The following is an 18,942-nucleotide window of genomic DNA, read 5'->3' on the forward strand; positions in this document are numbered from 1 at the left end:
TGTATTGTTCTATGCATTTAAAAAATAATAATAATGTTTTTCTGTGCACATTATATTTCCATGCAGTAGATAATTAAGTAGCATGATGAAATGTTTAATTATTTACCATTTAATCCTACACAAGCGCTTGAAGAAATACAGAATGCAAATGGTGGAAAATAATGCACCCAAATGTTTTGTGTACTTTTTTCAACTATTGATCCCTTTTAAAGTGCATCTTTCCTGTCGAATCACTCCGTCTTGTGGGAATGTCTGGTACTGCATGTCTCACTGCGTCGTTAGTTCCTACTTTGGAGCCAAGTTCCTAAATGACAAACTTTCTCTCCGCCCAAAGTCAGAAAAAAAGAAGCGTGTGTGTTGCATTGGAGGAAGAACTTTTTGCCACATGCTGGAGGAAAATTGACGGACCAAAGTGGAAAAAAAATCAGCCTTGCCAGCCAGGTAAATGCAATTTTCATTTTTCCATAAACACCATTTTAACAACTTTTGCTATAAAAAGTTTGACAACATTTGCTGTAAACTAGAAGCAATACACTTAGTTGTTTGTCCTTTTTACCTTCAGTTTGATTTTGTTTACAAAGTATTCTGTTGACATTCAATTCATCTTTTTGATACAGAGGCATTTTATTTTGAAATATATATTTTATTATTTTTTTAATGCTTTTAATATGATATTCTTGAAATTTTAGAGCTCCTTTCTTTCATCACTACTGGAAGTAATTCCTCTTTTCTATTTTTTTAAAATTAAATAACCAGTGTGGGATACTGTAGTTGTAATGTGTGTGCATGCAATGAAACTAGGGATATGGTGCTTTATCATAACTTCAGTTCTGCAGTCCAAAAGTACATTTTTAGGGCCACTTTTATTCCTCACCTTTCTTCTCACCTTGGGTTTGGGTTACTTTTAGAGGAGGGTCCCCACACCTGCATTATACATCTTCTTACTCAGTATATCAAACACACCATCGTTTTGTGACTGGTCACTATCTAATGTGAAGCGATGTGAAACGGCATGATAATCCATGTGTGAGTCATGGCCGAACCCCCACATCCCTCTTGTGTTTGTCTTGTTCCCTTTCAGGCCTGAGATAAGATTGCAATGGCATGAGCCAAAGCAGGATTTGAGCGGTTGTTTTACGGCCTGTGATGACCATATCGGCCCTGTTTTTGGATATGTTGCCACAGTGACTGAGAAATTAAAAATGACTTGCTGTTGAGGGTAACATGCATTCAAAAGCGCAGGTAGAATGATTCCACTTGTTGGTTTTACCGACCTATGACAGCGCACGCGTTAAAGTCACCTAATTGTTTTTGGCATCGTCTTTGCGGTTTTCAATTTGTCCTAACTTTGGACAGCAACACCTTTTCATGTTAGTCTGAATATTTTTCTTATGTATAAACAATGTATAATCACAATAATTGACCCTGCATTCACTTCTCTTTGTGATTTTCAGGTTGAACGCATGCTTTGCCATCATTTCCACTTGACTTGAAAAAGAATTTGGCATACTGTTGTGACAAAAGGGATGAATGAGGTACAGAATCCGGGAAATCTGTGAACATATTTAGTTAGATTTAATCCTGTTGTCCTTTGGTGCCCTTTTTCTGTCATGGTATTTGACAAGATTATCATTTTGATTTAAAATGTAACATAATATAAGTGAATTTCAAGACAAATTAATCTTGGCTAAGAACAATTAAAAATCCCTTTTGATGTATTTGAATTGGCTAAAATTTTAAAAAGACACACGCACACACAAAGACAATGCGTGTGCAAAAAATTGCCACTGTGATTCCACAATTAGAGTATTCTATTTTATTTATACGTTACTGTCTGTCCTTTGTAAATGAATAAATAAATGTTTTAAAAAATGATATATTTTAGAGGCTGGGCCAAATCACAAAGGGTATTCCCCTCTTCACAGCCAAATCTAGGATAACATACTGTATTGGAATGAATTACTACATTTAAAAGTTTTGTAAAATCTTCATTTAAGATCATTGTTTAAAAAAACAGCCGGTTAACCATAAAGTTTCCCCTAAAGTCAATTTATTTTGCTATTATATCCATTAAGTTTGTTAAATATAGTATTTTGCCTGCAACTTCTTAAATTGACCCAGTGGCCTTTCGTCACTTTAGGGTCGCTCTGCTACAACCCTCCTGAGAAGATGCCACCTCGCCCTGTCCAAGGCCGATACCGTCGATCCCGGCGACGGCGACGTCTCACAGGCCGAGAACGATGGGCAGTTCTTGTCGGAGTTCTCGGACTTGTTTGAGAGCGCGAATGGCTCTCCGTCTAATCAGGACTGTGGTCAGGTCGCAGCCCAGGAGCTGGTTCAGCCTGCGGATGGGAGGCAAAACCTGCGGATGAAGTTCCAAGGTGCTTTCAAAAAGGGCATTTCCAACCCGATGGATTTACTGGAAGCCACCATATACGAATCAAGTGTGGTTCCAGGTCCAAAGAAAGCACCCATGGACTCCCTCTTTGACTACGGCACCTACAGGAACACAAGTAACCAGAAACGACGCAGGAAAAAACTGCCAAGAGGGTGAGAAGGCGCTTCTATCCGAATGGATCAAATGGATTTATTTTAATTGGGTCAGCGGTGGGGAAAATGCTGTCCCCCTAAAAATTCCTTCAAGTTCTGGAGACAGAGGTGCGCCACATGTAAAAATGTCAGCACACACAGTGCAGGTCTTTTTGCACTATTTTAACAGAGAGTAAGCTGTTGGTGCCTCGTGTGACCGTTGAGGTAATATTTTGACAACAGCCTCCACCCAGCACTCTCCTTACTAACAGAGCCCTACACTGTATGGGCAAAAATATTTAGACACTTAGTAATCAAACCTGCATGAAGTGAAAATGAACGAACACATGTAGCTGCTAGTTCACTGTTAACATGAAAATTATTTTTTTCCAACATAGTCAGTTTTACAGCCCTTTTGCCAATGGATATTTTTACTCAAATCTTCAAATTGTGACTTTACTATGCCTTTTAATTAACTCATCCTTTCAAATTAATAGATATTGTACACTATAAAACTGCCATATACAAAGCAAGGAATACTCAAATTGCTGGGAATATACGGGTGATATTTTCGGTTCTGTACTATGTAAATATGGAATGCTATTGACGTGGAGACAAAACACTACTGAAGTAACACATTTTAACAAAAACAAATATAAATAAAATGAATGTATCTTTATGAGGAACAGAGAGGAAAAGTTACATCAACAATTTTGAATATAGTAGTTATGAAACAGATCACTTTTGCCAGCGCATAAACTGCAATATATTGAAAATTATGTTATGCTACATCAATTTTCTGAGATAGGTTTAATCAAATCTTACCTTCTAATTACTGCTTTTAAAAATATTTTGTTGTGGGCTGTGAGGGTGTTCTGGAATGTTGTTAATTGATATATATGTTTCATTGCAATGCAAAATATTGTAATGTAATGCTTAAAGTTTATTTTAATATCTTCAAATAAAGAATTCAATCAGTCAATTAAACAGTAAAACAATCCACTAAGAGAGATAAAAATGGGGGAATCCAATTCTTAGTTCAACTGTATTGTTGTCACTATCTTGTGTCAAATGGAAACACTTTAATACCCATGCTTTCTTTGCTTCCATAGTAAAACAGAGACATGCAATGAAGACGGGCCAAGTGAGGATCCTCCGAAAGTGATGAAAGTATTCAACCGCTCTCTCCTCTTTGAATGCGTGTCACGTGGGGATCCTGAGGCTTTGGAGGGCCTGTTGGCGTACTTGCAGACTAACGACAAGAGGTTGACGGATGAGGAGTTCAAAGGTAGGATCTCAAGTGTTTGACTATCTATAGCATGGGTGGGCAAACTATTCCACAAAAGGCCGAAGTGGTTGCATGCTTTCGTTCCAAGCTCTAAAGAGGACACCTTTCCACAAATCTGGTATCTTAGAAGTGCAATCAGTGGATTGCAGTCAGGTGCTTCTTGTTTCAGCAGACAGCCCATTGGTTAAACTGTCTGTACTGGATTGGTTGGAACAAAACCTGCACCCACAATGGCCCTTGAGGACCGCTTTCCCCACTCATGTTCTATAATCTCAGGGTGATGTTCGAACCGAGGCACCAGAGTCTAGCTCCGAATGAAGCAGTTTCCACCTTGCGTTTTGTGCTGAGCCTATGGTCCTTGCTGTTCTTTGACCTAGATAGATTTGAACAGGGAAGGGGGCTGATGTCATCGCCTTTGTCCTACCCTGGGCAGTCCCAAGAAATGCTTCCTGTGTGTGCTTGAGGGTTGTAACAGGGAGCAGAGAAAAATCACACCAAACTGTCGCCTATTTGAAGGCGCTAAGCAGTCTCCAAAACTAGGCTGGATTAGAATAGAGCAGATGTGACTTAAGGTGTATTTGTATTTGTACTTATTTACTTTAGTTGTATTCGTCCCCCAATTACCTGAAGACATAAATGCACTCCGTCAACTGTTTTTGACCCTTTAGGCACGAGTTAAACCACAAAAGGTTTTTTCATTGCTAGTAAATGTCACTCTTTATCCTGAAAATATACTGAATATGTGTAAACGCACTCTTGGTTTTAATGTCATTTCTCCATCAGAGCTGTCCACTGGTAAAACATGTCTTCCTAAAGCCCTGTTGAACCTCTACAGTGGGCAGAACGACACCATCCCGCTGTTGGTGGACGTAGCAGAGAAGACAGGAAACCTGAGAGAGTTTATCAACACTCCTTTTAGGGATGTTTACTACAGAGGTATGGAAAATGCTGGTCTAATTTCAATCCGTCCTCTTTCCACCAGGACTCCATCAAATTATTTAGTGTGTTGGGTGAGGCCACATTGTGAAGAAAAGGAATGCACAGTATTTACAGTGCAAATGTGCTCACTGATCAAATAGAACTGGAGTATCTAATGTGAAATGATTTGATGTACTGTATTTTCTGCATTTATAAGGCGGACCTTCAATGAATGTCCTATCTCAAATGTTGTTTCATATATAAATTCAGTAGTCCTAGTGGTGGTGGTGGTGGTAGTGGTAGTAGTAGTAGTAGGGGATTCTGTTACACTTCCACTAGATGTAGCAGTAGTACTAGTGCTTAGGAGTTTTGTTATGCATCAATTAAATAGAGATGTCCTAAAGAGAATTTCATACAATGATGAACAAAAATTGATCCATAGATAAGGCGCACCAGATTGTAAGGCTCACTGTTGGCTTTTGAGAAAAAACTTTTAGTTGCACCTTATAGTGCGGAAAATACGGTAAATTATGTTTTAATTCATGAAACATCTGGTTCAAGATTGAAAAAAGCTATGCTATCATGTACTCTATCCTTTTTACTGTAACCTAAACTTGAATCTTCCTACACAAATGTGTTCATACTCAGGGCATTTTTTGTTTCTGGTCAGGCCAGACGGCGCTCCACATTGCCATCGAGCGTCGCTGTAAACAGTACGTGGAACTATTGGTGGAGAAGGGCGCTGATGTCCACGCACAGGCCAGAGGGCGCTTCTTCCAGCCCAGGGATGAGGGAGGCTACTTCTACTTTGGTAATAGCCTGTGTTTGTGCCTACTTTAAACAGTGCCTCTTTGTAATTGAACACTTGGTTGAACCTCGAACCATCCTCGAGCAGTGTTCAGGAAATGAGACAGAGGTAAATATGCCACATGTCTTTAATTTTTCCACTTTGACTGCGTTTAACACAGCTTTAACCCAGACAGAATTGTACTTACTGTACTTGGTACATGTTCTTGGCAGGGATATAGAAGTGCCACAGTTTCTCCATTACCCGTTTGAAACTGGTAGGCCTAAGTTTAGACTCTTTCGGGAGAACTCCACCTTCCATATGAGTTTCTCCCTACATCTATATACTATGCCGTGTGTTCAAAGTGAAAGAAAGATGTCTGTGTTCTGAAGTGGAAAACAAACAACCTCTGCTCAAAATCTAAAAACCCACTTTAAGTAAATTACAACATTGCCCTCTGTTGGTATATATATATATATATATATTTTTTTTTTCTTTTTTTTTTCTTTATATACACATACACATATAATATACCTGTACCACTTTGGCTTATCCTATCATTATGTACACTTGCACCTTTCGGTAGGGTTTAATTGAATGCAGAAATGGCAAAACTCAATAAACTCTCGTTAATGTAAAATTAGTTATTGAGTTTGCCTTGTGAAGTATTTTTTTTGGTTATACATAGATCTTCTAACTAAATACGCAGAGATTAAGATATGGATGATAAAACAAAACTCGAGCATTAACTATAAAGAATATTTTTGATGTATCATTGAAAAAAAAACTCCTCAAATAAAACACACCAAAATTAATAGTTGTAGTATCTTTTTTTTTTTACATCCCTTTGGCACTATATGCTATTAAAAGGGAAAAAAAACAAATTCCGTATTTCATCTGACTAAAATAAATGAAGCCCCTTGATTGTGGCTTCTTTTATTTTCGTCTATAAAACCTTGTTTATATTTGAATGTAAACGCACATTTTACTCCTCAGCCATCGCGGAGGAGATGATTTCTATTTGCGTGTAGCACGGTTGTCATTCCCAAATCCCAGCGTGTCCGTGCACAGTGTGAGTAATTTGCCGCGGAGCTTTGCGGCGAGGTGAACAGGAACCTGGCAGGCTGATGGCTAATGGGATTTCCACTCACCCTAACACTCAGCGTGCACCCGTGCAAATCCATGAAGAGGAGCGTTTCTATCCGAGGTGACAAAGTAATCTGTCACCCATGGCAACAGCTCATTTTCTCTAGCTGCTTTTGGCACTCTGGCCCCACTGCATCCTTCCCTCCAAGAACTGCTAATTGCGCTGTTTTCATAACGGGGATTAAAGTCCAATCTTTGATCCATGTTTAGAATGCTCCGCAAAAAACAAACAGAAGCCAGCAACAATTTCTGATGAACCCTCGCGTTGATTTGTTTGCATTTCCCCTAAATTGTCTTCCTCCACAGGCCACTGAGAAATCTTACTTTTGCCTCCCGCAGGTGAGCTGCCTCTCTCACTGGCCGCGTGCACCAATCAGCCTAACATTGTGCATTATCTGACCGAGAATCCCCACAAGAAGGCCGACCTGAGGCGACAGGATTCCCGAGGCAATACGGTCCTGCACGCCTTGGTTCACATCGCGGACAACACCAAGGACAACACCCGTTTCCTCACCAAGATGTATGACCTGATTCTCATCAAGAGCGCCAAGCTTTACCCAGATTGCAGTCTGGAGAGGGTGCTCAATAACGACGGCATGTCACCTCTTATGATGGCGGCCAAACTGGGGAAGATCGGGGTAAGAACGAGGGGGGAAATATAGGAGGCTGTTACAACAATATTGTGCGAGACTGCAGTTCGATTGGTAGTTTTGGAGGGAAGATTATGATTTGGGGGGAGATTAATCATGATGTATTTGTTCATAAACTATATTTATGGTTGGAATGTGAGGTAGTTACACAGTTTGAGCTTTAATTGTTACATTCTGTGGCAGCTCACGCGTTTGATTACAAATTTGAAGGTAAATACTGGAACTAGTTTTGAATAAATGTCCAGGAAAAATATTTTCAAAGGCACCATCAAAACATGATTATATACTGCATTACATTTGGCAGCTTTTGACCTTAATTCTGTTGCTCCAAGCTGCAAAATGTTATAACATTCATTCATTATCTGTTATCGCTTACACACGAGGTTCACAGCATTTGGATTTAAAAAAAGAAGAAGTTACATTTCAAGTGTTTCGTGTTGACAGACATACCTTTCGATAAAAAAAATGCAACTTGATTTTAAAGGTTTACATTACAAGGTTTTATTTTACCAGTAACTTTTTTAAATAGGTTTTTCAACATATCATTCGTCGTGAAATCAAAGACGAGGATGTCCGTCATCTGTCACGCAAATTTAAAGACTGGGCTTATGGACCAGTCTACTCATCATTGTATGATTTATCTTCGTTGGACACCTTTGGTGGAGAACCGTCTGTGCTGGAGATACTTGTTTATAACAGTCACAGTGAGGTAAAAAAATACACCATAAACTACCAACATATATCCCTAGGAAACACAGTTTTCTTCAAGGGTAAGAAAAATTCTCATGTCCTCTTGTTTTTCAGATCCGTCATGAGATGCTGGCAGTAGAGCCCATTAATGAATTGCTGAGGGCCAAATGGCAGAAGTTTGCAGCGGTGACCTTTTACATCAACGTCATTTCCTACCTATTCACCATGATCGTCTTTACCCTGGTGGCTTATTACCACCCGACACAGGGAACGGTGCGTAAAAGAAACTGTAAAACTCAGTGAATCGATACATTTACTACATTGCCCCCCCCCCCCCCCCCCCCACACACACACACACACAAAAATAACATCATGTCATTCATGATGAGTATTTTAAAGAGCACATTACTATTTTAAATTTTTGAGACAGCTCAAACCTTATAGTATTTTTTACATAATATATTCTGCTTTTACTCATTGAGTGCTTCTGAGATGTTTTTTAATCATCCTGTGTTTATCATTTTTTTATTTTTTATTTTTGGCAGCCCCCTTACCCTTATACAACATCAAGTGACTATTTGCGGATGGCAGGAGAGGTCATCACATTAGCATCCGGAATCTTCTTCCTCCTTACCAACGTGAGTTGAAATCTAATATTTAATGGCTGGTTGCTTACTCGTGTCTTTAATGAGTGTTTGTTGTTGCGTTTATGGAAATGTGTCTTCAACTCATTGCAGATTAAGGACCTCTTCTTGAAGAAGTGCCCTGGGGTGAAGTCGTTATTTATTGATGGATCCTTTCAACTGCTGTAGTAAGTCTCACGCTGCCTCTTACACTCAACTTTTCCTCACATCTTGTGCATTTTTTCACCCGCGGCAAAATTTGTTTTCTCTTAATTGAATCGTCTAGTTGCCGGGTTTTCAAGTTTACATCTTTGATTAAAGCCGTGATTAAAACAAAGGGCCCTGAATGTTGAACACCCCTGTTCGTTTGTTGACATGACAGCAGTCATCATCCTTAACAGCCTCTTTTTCTGCGTCCTTTTCAGTTTCATTTACTCCATCCTGATCATCGTAACGGCCGCTCTCTACTTGTCTGGTATTGAGGCTTATGTGTCTGTGATGGTCTTTGCTCTTGTCCTGGGATGGATGAATACACTTTACTTCACCAGAGGTCTCAAGCTCACTGGTACCTACAGCATCATGATACAGAAGGTAGACAGCAAGCAGATTTTTAAAAAAACCCAGTCACCATTAAATCTCCAATAATAGTGTAACTAAAACGTGTTTGTGTTTTCTCTCCAGATTCTGTTCAAAGACCTGTTCAGGTTTCTACTGGTGTATGTACTTTTCATGATTGGATACGCTTCAGGTACTACAACGAAACTTATTGGGAGATACAAATTTTCCTTTTCAAAATAAATGAAATGCGTTTTTTATTTAACCAACATGTACTGTCGACGTGTACAATTTCATACAACTGGTATGTTTTTGAGTTACATGTTTTGAGTTACATATTTGAGAAACCTATGTTATTGCAGAAACATTTTTTCCATCACTTTAATGGACAACCAAAATAATCCAACCATTTATCATTCCATTGAATTAATCAATACAGCACTGGTAACCAGTACTGAAATCCTAACTAAGTCAAAATGGTTACTTCAATCCCATGCGTTGAGCTAACATTTTCATTCATCTTTCTATTCATGTCATGTCAGTGTACAACTTTTAAAATTGTTCACATGTAAGAAATGAACACAAAGAGTAGATGAGTTAAAAATGTTTATTCTACCTTTTCACAGCCTTGGTATCCCTCCTTAACGTTTGCCCTCCCCCTGGCACGGACTGCGATGGAGGCTGCCAGACGTACCCAAATTGCAGAGACCCCGACACCTTCAGTACTTTCTTACTGGACCTCTTCAAACTGACTATTGGCATGGGAGAGCTGGACATGATTCACAGTGCTCAATATCCTGCTGTTTTCCTCATTTTATTGGTGACCTACATCATCCTCACGTTTGTGCTGCTGCTCAACATGTTGATCGCCCTGATGGGGGAGACGGTGGGCCAGGTGTCAAAGGAGAGCAAAAAGATTTGGAAGCTGCAGGTCAGTTGGTTCTTCTTAAATCAATTGCATTCAACCATAACGTCATCAATTCTACATGCTTATTATACACCGTATTTTCCGGACTATAAGTCGTATTTTTTTTAAGTGGCCGTCAGTTTTTCATAGTTTTGACTTATACTGTGGAGGGATTTATGCCATTAATTTATTTACACATTACTATATATCATTGCACATGTTGTTTTTATACACACAAGAGGGCACTCTAGGCTTGTGTTGATCATTTAAAACATTGGCGGTGGGTGGGCTTTTGGCTTATCCCATCAAGGTTTGCCTGTAACTTAAAAAAACTGAGAAGGGTTTAACAAAAAGTTGTAATAACTTTTTTAAAAATATTTTTTTAGAAAAATATTATCAGCCTGATGTTGTCTCGATTCTTTTTCATTTTTATTTTACTTTTAAATACTTTTCAAGATGACATGTCTCCGCTTTGTTTTGGATTTTACCAAAAAGAATCCCCCCCAAAAAAGAAACTTATACGCTAGTGTGACATACATTTCATTTTTATCGTGCATTTTTTGTTTAGTGCAGCTTAAACTCAGGTGCGACTTATAGTCCGAAAAATACGCTACCCGTTCTTTGCTTTTGCCATGTTCTGCTCCAACTGTCATGAAATCATATGACGGTAAAACAAACAAATCTTCTAAAGTTCAGAAAGAATGTTCTTGTCTTCAGTTGTGTACTTTTTCAGGTATTTTAATGAAGTCATTTAAATAACTAACAATGTAATAATATCTGTGTGAAGTGGGCAACGACCATCTTGGACATCGAACGCTCATTTCCAGTTTGCATTCGCAAGTCATTTAGAGTTGGTGAGATGGTAACTGTGGGGAAGAACTGGGATGGAACGCCTGATCGACGGTGGTGTTTCAGGTATTTTTCATCTCACTTGTCACTGTTCCATACATAATAATGTATATGTTTTAAATTCTAAATATGTTTTAACAGGGTGGATGAGGTGAACTGGTGCCACTGGAATCAAAATCTGGCAATAATCAATGAGGACCCAGGCAAGAATGAGACGTGTCAGTCCAACAGTCTTCAACAAAGTGTCCGAGGCTTGAGGAGGGGTGAGAGTCTCTCTTTACTTCATGAATAGAAATCACCGTTGGATTGTTCCCAGCTCTTGAAGTAAACTGAAACTTCAGGTTTATTTTCCCACATCGTATGATGACACCAACCAAGTTACAGTGTTTCAGCCATACAAATATTTTAAAAATCAATGTATAATAACATCCAAAACAAGACTCTGGAGGCATCCTCAAATATTCATTCAACTAAATATGCAGACTTACTTTGGGCCCAGTGTAATTGAACAATGTATTTCACACTTAGTGCACTTGTGCATTTTATTTACAAATGTCATCAATTAGGTTGAATGAACCATATAACCCTCTGATTCATATTTTGTGTCCCTCTCCAGACCGCTGGTCCACGGTTGTTCCACGGGCGGTAGAGTTAAGTCGAGGTCCTCGTGATCGAGTCATAGAAATGGAGGCCCTGACGTCCCGTCACTGAAAGAATAATGATGTGATCTTATAACAACAAGACAGCAGGAGATGGGATCACTCTGCTAGATCAAGAAATGAACAAATATGCAGATACTTGCCTTTTAGTATTCATAGAAACTAAGCGGAAATATTATTTCTTGATGGACAGCAGATTTTTTAGGAGGTCTCATAAATTGGACAATGGATGTGGAACGTGTCAAATCATTTGTTTATAGAGGGAAAAGTCTGAAATCAAGCATATTTATGAAGCAATATAGCGGTATAATATGTCATAAAACACAAGATTAAAACATTCTCTATTGCTGCATCTTACTCAGGGATTTCAGTCAGTCGTTATATTCATATGAATTGAGACATAACTTCATCATGGTTATTTTTTAATGAAAATAAAGCCTTACTATACATGGTCATTTTTTCATGGAAAATAGCCTTGTTTTATACATGGTCATTTTTTCACGAAAAAAAGCTTTACTATACATGGCCATTTTTAAAGAAAAAAGCCTTGAAATACATGGTCATTTTTTAAGAAAAAAGCCTAACTATACATGGTAATGTTTTACAAAAAATACTATACATGCCTTAGTTGCTCTGCTAGCTGAGTGGCTGAGTGGTTAGTGTTCTAACCCACAACATATTGGATAGTGAGTACAATCCCATTTCTCAAACCTCTTATGTGGAGTTTGTGTGTTTTTTTTAAACGTGCAACTTGATCAACGTGATCATTTTTAATGTAAAAATGCCTTACTATACATGGTCATTTTTTAAATAAAAAGCCTTGCTATAAATGGTAATTTATTTAATTAAAAAAGCCTTGCTATACATGGTCATTTTTTAAGAACAATGCCTTACTATACATGGTCATTTTTTAAGAAAAAAGCCTTACTATACATGGTCATTTTTTAAGAAAAATGCCTTACTATACGTGGTCATTTTTAAAGAAAAAAGCCTTACTATACATGGTCATTTTTTAAGAAAAAAGCCTTACTATACATGGTCATTTTTTAAGAAAAAAGCCTTACTATACATGGTCATTTTTTTCCTAAAAAACGACATAGTATAGTAAGGCTTTTTTCCTAAAAAATGACATAGTATAGTAAGGTTTTTTTCCTAAAAAACGACATAGTGTATATAGTAAGGCTTTTTTTCTTTAAAAAAAAAACGACATAGTATAGTAAGGCTTTTTTTCTTAAAATACGACATAGTATATAGTAAGGCTTTTTAATTTGTAAAAAATGACCATGTATAGTAAGGCTTTTTATTTTTTTTAAAATGACCATGCAAAGTAAGGCTTTTTATATTAAAAAAAAAAAACGAACACACTCTTTTACAGCATCAAGACTACAAAAATGGCGACTATAGTACGTCATCTTCCAAACATGGTCATTGAGTCGGGAGGACAAATCACCTCCTATGGGCGTGGTTACGCCCATTGGTGACGCAGGTGCTTAAATTATGCACCTGCGCAGCATCTCGCCCCTTTGCGCAGCCATTTCCATGCCGTCGGTCGAACGACTAGCACCCAAACGAGGTAAGCCCTAGACTAGAGCAATTTACTGGCCTATGTGCATTTTTAACACCCTACCGGGAGATTTTTTTAGGAATCAATTGAGCCAAAACGCCAACAAATCTGTTAGTTTATTGCCAGGTCGAACACACCGTCGACATTTGAAGTATGGGCTCCTTGGCATGTCACTAGCTAGCTTAGCATTAGCCTCACGACATTTGACTTCAAAAGTATTTTGTCCGTATTCTCTCCATTATTGAGTCGTGGGGGAAGACTTCATTTTATCAAACAAAGCCGAGATATCAACGGTCAGTTTGCCAGGTGAAGGTGTGTTGAATGTAATGATAGTTTTCACTGCGATTGCTAAACGCCCTTTTCCAATTTGTAATTCTGTTTTAAACAAAAATCATTGATACCTAAATGGTTAAGCCGACTTTCTCCTAGTTTTTAATCACTCTGTATATTGAATCGCTTTGTCTGGAAAGGGGATTTTTTTTTTTTTTGATAGCTGCTAGCTAAAAGCATTAATAATTTATTGACATCTTGAGAATGGGTAAATTCAAAATAAGGACAAAGTAATAAAATGTCAAACATGGGTGTATAATTAATGGGGTGTATAATTAAGATAATAATATAAAGGGGAAATTAGCACCGAGCACTCACTAACTTATTTTCATTCTTTATCATTTACTTTAAGACTTCTCTTTCCTGTAATAATTGTTTGCACTTCCCAAATAGCTTGGTTAAATCAAGATGAAGTTTTTCCCGTGTGTCCAGAACCATGCACACCCTTGAGGGGAGAGGAGACTGGGCCAAGGTATCAAGGTAATACTAATTACCCCCCCCCCCCCCCCAAAAAAAAACCCACCTAAACCGATCTGTTGTATCTCCAGTCTCTGTATATGATAACTTTTGCGCAATTTTTTTTGCATGCACCAGGTCCATGGTGATGTCCTGGAGGACTAGGTGATCTTCCCAGGTTGCCCACTTGAAGATGATGCATCGTCTCTGAACTCTGCTCTGAGGTTAATACCGTATTGTCACGCCTATTTGGCGCATCGTTTCTTACGCCGCAGTGTCAGTAACGAGTGCTATTTCTGTATTTTAGGCACGCACTATTTCGTCAGACGCTTATATATTTCATATGGATTAAGATCGAAATGTGATAGCGCTGGCTACCAGAAGCAGCTTATTTCCGGGTTATATTGTAATATATCCAAGTCAAAACATTCCAATCTCACATTATTTTATTGACTAAAGTTGCAATTTACTAACTCCCCTCTTATTTTATAGGTGATGTCCCAATCCCTAAGGTGAGGAGGATTTCTTTTTTTTTTCCCAATCAGAAATTTCAATAAAAGAGATTTGAGTGTCATTTGTCTTTGTTAAAACACTTGGAGAAAAAAGACCCAAGACCCTCAATGGTCTTTTTTTTCCTTTAATTTTTGGTGTTTATATTCTAAGTGTTTTATTAAAAAAAAACTTTTTTTTTGCCTGTTATGTTGAAATTTTTTTCTAAGTGTTTTATAATAAAAATTTCAACAAGTGTTGTGGAGATCGTCCAATGTGTACCTTTGAATAAAAACTTTCAAATGTCAAGCCACTTGTTTTTTCTTCATATAACTAGCAAAAAAGAATGCAAATGTACATTTCAAGAACATTTATTTTTCCACAAAAGGGGTTATCAGAGTGGGTCCACATTAGCCAGCTGGCATTTAAAGATGTGTTGCTGTTCATGGACAAAGAATCTCTTCTTGGCATTCTGGAAAATAAAAAAAGAGGGTCAACACACAAAAGACTAAGTCCAGGATTAGTTAAGTAAAAAAAAAAGTTATGTTTTACCAACATCAGAAAGGCTCTCTTGTCAGCAGGCCTCCATCCCACTGCAAAAGAAGGCACACAATATTAAAGGCCTAGGAGGAAAAAATATTAGACGTCCACTGCATTAACAGGGCAACTTAAAATTGTCTTTATAAGAGGGATCTCCAACTGCCATCCTCGAGGGCCCCAGTCCAGTTTATTTTCCATGTCCTCGATCACACCTTGATCATTTGGGAGATATGGAAAGCATACTGGATAGGGACCCTGAGGACCAGAGTTGGAGACACCTGCTCTATAATGACAAGTACCTGAGGGGATGTTGCTGTCAAAGTGTGCCATCCACCAATGTCACCCTTTTTGGGGAAGTTTGTCTGGTCATCTTTCTTCAGCGTTGATTTGGTAAACTTGGGTGGACACTGAAGAGAAGCAACATACACAATGAGTAGGTTTAGTACACATTACAAGAAAATAAACAACCTCCAACTGCCATCCTCGAGGGCCCCAGTCCAGTTTATTTTCCATGTCCTCCATCACACCTTGATCATTTGGGAGATATGGAAAGCATACTGGATAGGGACCCTGAGGACCAGAGTTGGAGACACCTGCTCTATAATGACAAGTACCTGAGGGGATGTTGCTGTCAAAGTGTGCCATCCACCAATGTCACCCTTTTTGGGGAAGTTTGTCTGGTCATCTTTCTTCAGCGTTGATTTGGTAAACTTGGGTGGACACTGAAGAGAAGCAACATACACAATGAGTAGGTTTAGTACACATTACAAGAAAATAAACAACCTCCAACTGCAGTCCTTGAGGGCCCCAGTCCAGTTTATTTTCCATGTCCTCCATCACACCTTAATCAGGATCTTGATCATTTGATTCAAATGTGGTGGGAGATATGGAAAGCATACTGGATAGGGGCCCTCAAGATGTTGGTGTCAAAGGCTGTGCCACGCTCCAAAGTCACCTTTCTTTAGCATTGATTTGGTAAACTTGGGTGGACCTTGAAGAGAAGCAAAATAGAGTATTTTTAGTACACATGACATGAAAATAATAAATCAAATAACCCGAAAAACAGGTCTTACGTCATACACGACTTCTTTGGTCTTGTAGATTTGGACAGCTTCCACCATCTCCGTGGCTTTAAACCTCTGCAAAACACCACAGCATGATTATGTCATTGCTTATTTAACCATTTTGATGCACAAATGACTCCCATTCAATCAAAAAAATAAAATACGTCTCACAAAGCTCTTAGACGGAGGAAAAATGGTTGTTTAAACGAGTCAAAAATGACCCCTGCGCTACGGTTGAATGAATGTCTCGCTTAGGTTTTGTCAAAACCACAATTAAAAATCAAAAGGTCCAAGCCCTGAAGTCTTTAGGAAAGGGAAGGGCAATGGTATTAACGTATTCTATAAGTGTACTGTTTATTCCTTACACCTCCACTTGATGGCACTAGTGTGAGTGTGAGTTACCCACACAGGATCTTGCTATTAAAAATCAACGCCAACCCAGTTAAAGTGTCTTCATTCAAAATTGGAGTGTATCATGATGCTAAACAAGCTAATTTAGGAAAGCCGTGAACACTGGTCGCTGATATCTAAACATTACTGTTACAACAAAATTTCCCGAATACGGGAATAATAAATTTATCCAATCCAATTACACGGGTAGAGGAATTAGAAACTATTAAAAAAAGACTCACTTTGCCGACAAACTGCTCCTTTTTGGCCGTTATGGCCACATTCTTGATGTTTCCCAGCAGTCTGTCCTCGTTGATCGACTGAAACACACAATGGAAGGGTTTCTTTTTAAACATTAAGAGCAATAGGTGACGCAATGTAGCCAACTTGCTAGCAAATATTTGTGTTTGCATCCACGTCGGGGCTACATTACGCCAATGAAGCACGCTCCCGTCAAAAAGCACTCTTAAAATGAGAACAGGGGCTAAGAAATCCCCAAAAGACAAAGTACCGAACGCGCTGCATTGTCCTGGAAGAAGTTTGTCGGGTCTTTCTTCGGGAAATCGTCAATTCTGAGCAGCTCAGCAGTCCAACGCGCCCAGCCTCCGGCTCATCCGCCATTTTGAAAAATGGCGGCGTGGGGGCGGGTCTTTTGAACTCTGACCACAGCCACGCCTCGGCCACGCCTATTACACATAGACACAAAAAAAGACATCGTTTTCATCATAGAGTGCATTAGTCAGGGGGCTGGGGCTGCAAATACTTTTAGGTTGGGCATTAATACTTCAAAACAAATACATTGTTTTCATAATAACATACTGTAAATACTTTTTGGTTGGGCTTTAATACTTTAAGATACAATATTGCACATTATGAACATTGCGGTGACATGCACTTCAGTGTTTGTTTTTGACTTCTAAGGTTACATACTTGGATATGCTTTTTCAATTGGGATTCATTTGGCTAAACTTTAGCTTTAGCTTTGATTTTTAAGAAAAAGCCTTACTATACATGGTCATTCTTTAAGAAAAAAAGCCTTACTATACATGGTCATTTTTTTAAGAATCAAAGCCTTACTATACATGGTCATTTTTTAAGAAAAAAACCTTACTATACATGGTCATTTTTTAACAAAAAAGCCTTACTATACATGGTCATGTTTTAAAGAATCAAAGCCTTACTATACATGGTCATTTTTAAAGAATCAAAGCCTTACTATACATGGTCATTTTTTAAGAAAAAAGCCTTACTATACATGGTCATTTTTTAAGAATCAAAGCCTTACTATACATGGTCATTTTTTAAGAAAAAAACCTTACTATACATGGTCATTTTTTAACAAAAAAGCCTTACTATACATGGTCATTTTTTAAAGAATCAAAGCCTCACTATACATGGTCATTTAAAAAAAAAAAAAACCTTATTATACATGGTCATTTTTTAAAGAAAGAAGCCTTACTATACATGGTCATTTTTTAAAGAAAAAGGCCTTACTATACGTGGTCATTTTTTTAAGAATCAAAGCCTTACTATATATACATGGTCATTTTTTTTAAGAAAAAAGCCTTACTATATATGGTCATTCTTTAAGAAAAAACCCTTACTATTCATGGTCAATTTATTAACGAAAAAAGCTTTACTATACTATGTCATTTTTTTAACAAATAAGCCTTACTATATATACATAGTCTTTTTCTTAACAATAAAAAAAACCTTACTATACATGCCCTAGGAGCTCCGCAACCTTATTTGGTTGTGTGGTTAGTGCAGTGGTTCTTAAACTCCACCAGTTCCATATGCACATTCTCTAAATCCCTCTTTAGTGTAAAATAAAATATGATTTATTTTTTCAAAATCAAGATATATAAATTCCTCATGGCACTGAGTGGCCAAGCAATGTCACATGATCATCTGCAGCCAGTGATGGTCAAGTGTGAATAAACATAATAAGTTGATCTGTCTTGACCTCTGTGGCAGAAGCTCCACCGGACCCCTGAGACTGACTCACCGAACCCAGGTTAAGAACCACTGATTTAGACAATAGCCTCCCGTGTTGTGGTCTGTCTCTGAATTTCCAGTTATTGTTCCTGTCACTGTGGGAAATTTGCATAAATGACACAGAGGTCTGTCCTCTATTTACGAGAGTATTTTCAGTGCATTTGGCTGCTTGCCTCGTATGACGTCTTGTTTTTCTGCTTCTTAATGATGTATATGCAACACGCATCTATGATCATGTTTGAGTTACTGAGCTTTTTATTTGAACACTAATGCTTACTGATGCTTATTACCTGAAGGTCACATCCCAGTGTTTGCATTCTTATTATAAATATGTCCTAAAGTTTACAATTGGTTGCAAGTAATAAACAAAGATGTTGTTTCTTTCTTGTTCTTTTGTCAGTCACACACCGATTGAATCGAATACTGTTTGGAAAGTACAATATTATTTTTCCCTAGAAATATAATAATTTGAGTGCTTTAGAAGCCCTCACAGCTTTGAGGTTTAGAGTT

General features: G+C 38.1%; 2 protein-coding genes and 1 long non-coding RNA gene across 4 annotated transcripts in view; 2 read left to right on the forward strand and 1 right to left on the reverse strand.

Moving 5' to 3' along the window:
* The first annotated feature begins 238 nt into the window (after positions 1–238).
* On the forward strand, positions 239–11,831 carry trpv4 (transient receptor potential cation channel, subfamily V, member 4). 2 transcript variants are annotated; one of them, XM_077600578.1, is made up of 18 exons: positions 239–441; positions 1,455–1,535; positions 2,141–2,381; positions 2,457–2,550; positions 3,642–3,817; positions 4,601–4,753; positions 5,406–5,546; positions 7,008–7,306; positions 7,848–8,027; positions 8,123–8,281; positions 8,554–8,646; positions 8,746–8,819; positions 9,057–9,222; positions 9,313–9,379; positions 9,813–10,117; positions 10,881–11,008; positions 11,084–11,205; positions 11,559–11,831. In XM_077600578.1, exons 2-18 carry the CDS (start codon positions 1,527–1,529, stop codon positions 11,651–11,653), a joined length of 2,502 nt encoding a protein of 833 aa, XP_077456704.1. In that variant the 5' UTR covers positions 239–441; positions 1,455–1,526; the 3' UTR covers positions 11,654–11,831. The 2 variants fall into 2 exon arrangements, with proteins under 2 accessions (XP_077456704.1, XP_077456703.1); XM_077600577.1 differs by having other exon boundaries at positions 2,141–2,550.
* A 1,065-nt stretch (positions 11,832–12,896) lies between these two features.
* Positions 12,897–14,595, forward strand: LOC144074460 (uncharacterized). Its single transcript, XR_013300303.1, has 3 exons — positions 12,897–13,174; positions 13,889–13,975; positions 14,090–14,595. It is a non-coding gene; the product is annotated as an uncharacterized LOC144074460 (long non-coding RNA).
* A 231-nt stretch (positions 14,596–14,826) lies between these two features.
* The window catches only part of fam222aa (family with sequence similarity 222 member Aa), a 59,878-nt gene continuing 55,762 nt past the window's right edge, over positions 14,827–18,942 (reverse strand). The window contains exons 4-10 of the transcript XR_013300251.1: positions 16,946–17,120; positions 16,677–16,754; positions 16,054–16,119; positions 15,936–15,971; positions 15,595–15,702; positions 15,280–15,387; positions 14,827–15,033 (exon numbers count right to left, since the gene is read on the reverse strand). The gene's annotated coding sequence lies outside the window, so the exon portion shown is untranslated. The remainder of the gene's footprint in view (positions 15,034–15,279; positions 15,388–15,594; positions 15,703–15,935; positions 15,972–16,053; positions 16,120–16,676; positions 16,755–16,945; positions 17,121–18,942) is intronic.

Source organism: Stigmatopora argus, chromosome 5, assembly GCF_051989625.1.
Source record: "Stigmatopora argus isolate UIUO_Sarg chromosome 5, RoL_Sarg_1.0, whole genome shotgun sequence".
In the NCBI taxonomy this organism is placed as follows: Eukaryota; Metazoa; Chordata; class Actinopteri; order Syngnathiformes; family Syngnathidae; genus Stigmatopora; species Stigmatopora argus.

Excerpts from the sequence above, each read along its gene's own strand:
- trpv4 (XM_077600577.1), top strand. Across the intron at positions 8,647-8,745 it reads TCTTCTTCCTCCTTACCAAC|ATTAAGGACCTCTTCTTGAA; the intron begins GTGAGTTGAAAT and ends AACTCATTGCAG. Across the intron at positions 11,009-11,083 it reads GATCGACGGTGGTGTTTCAG|GGTGGATGAGGTGAACTGGT; the intron begins GTATTTTTCATC and ends ATGTTTTAACAG.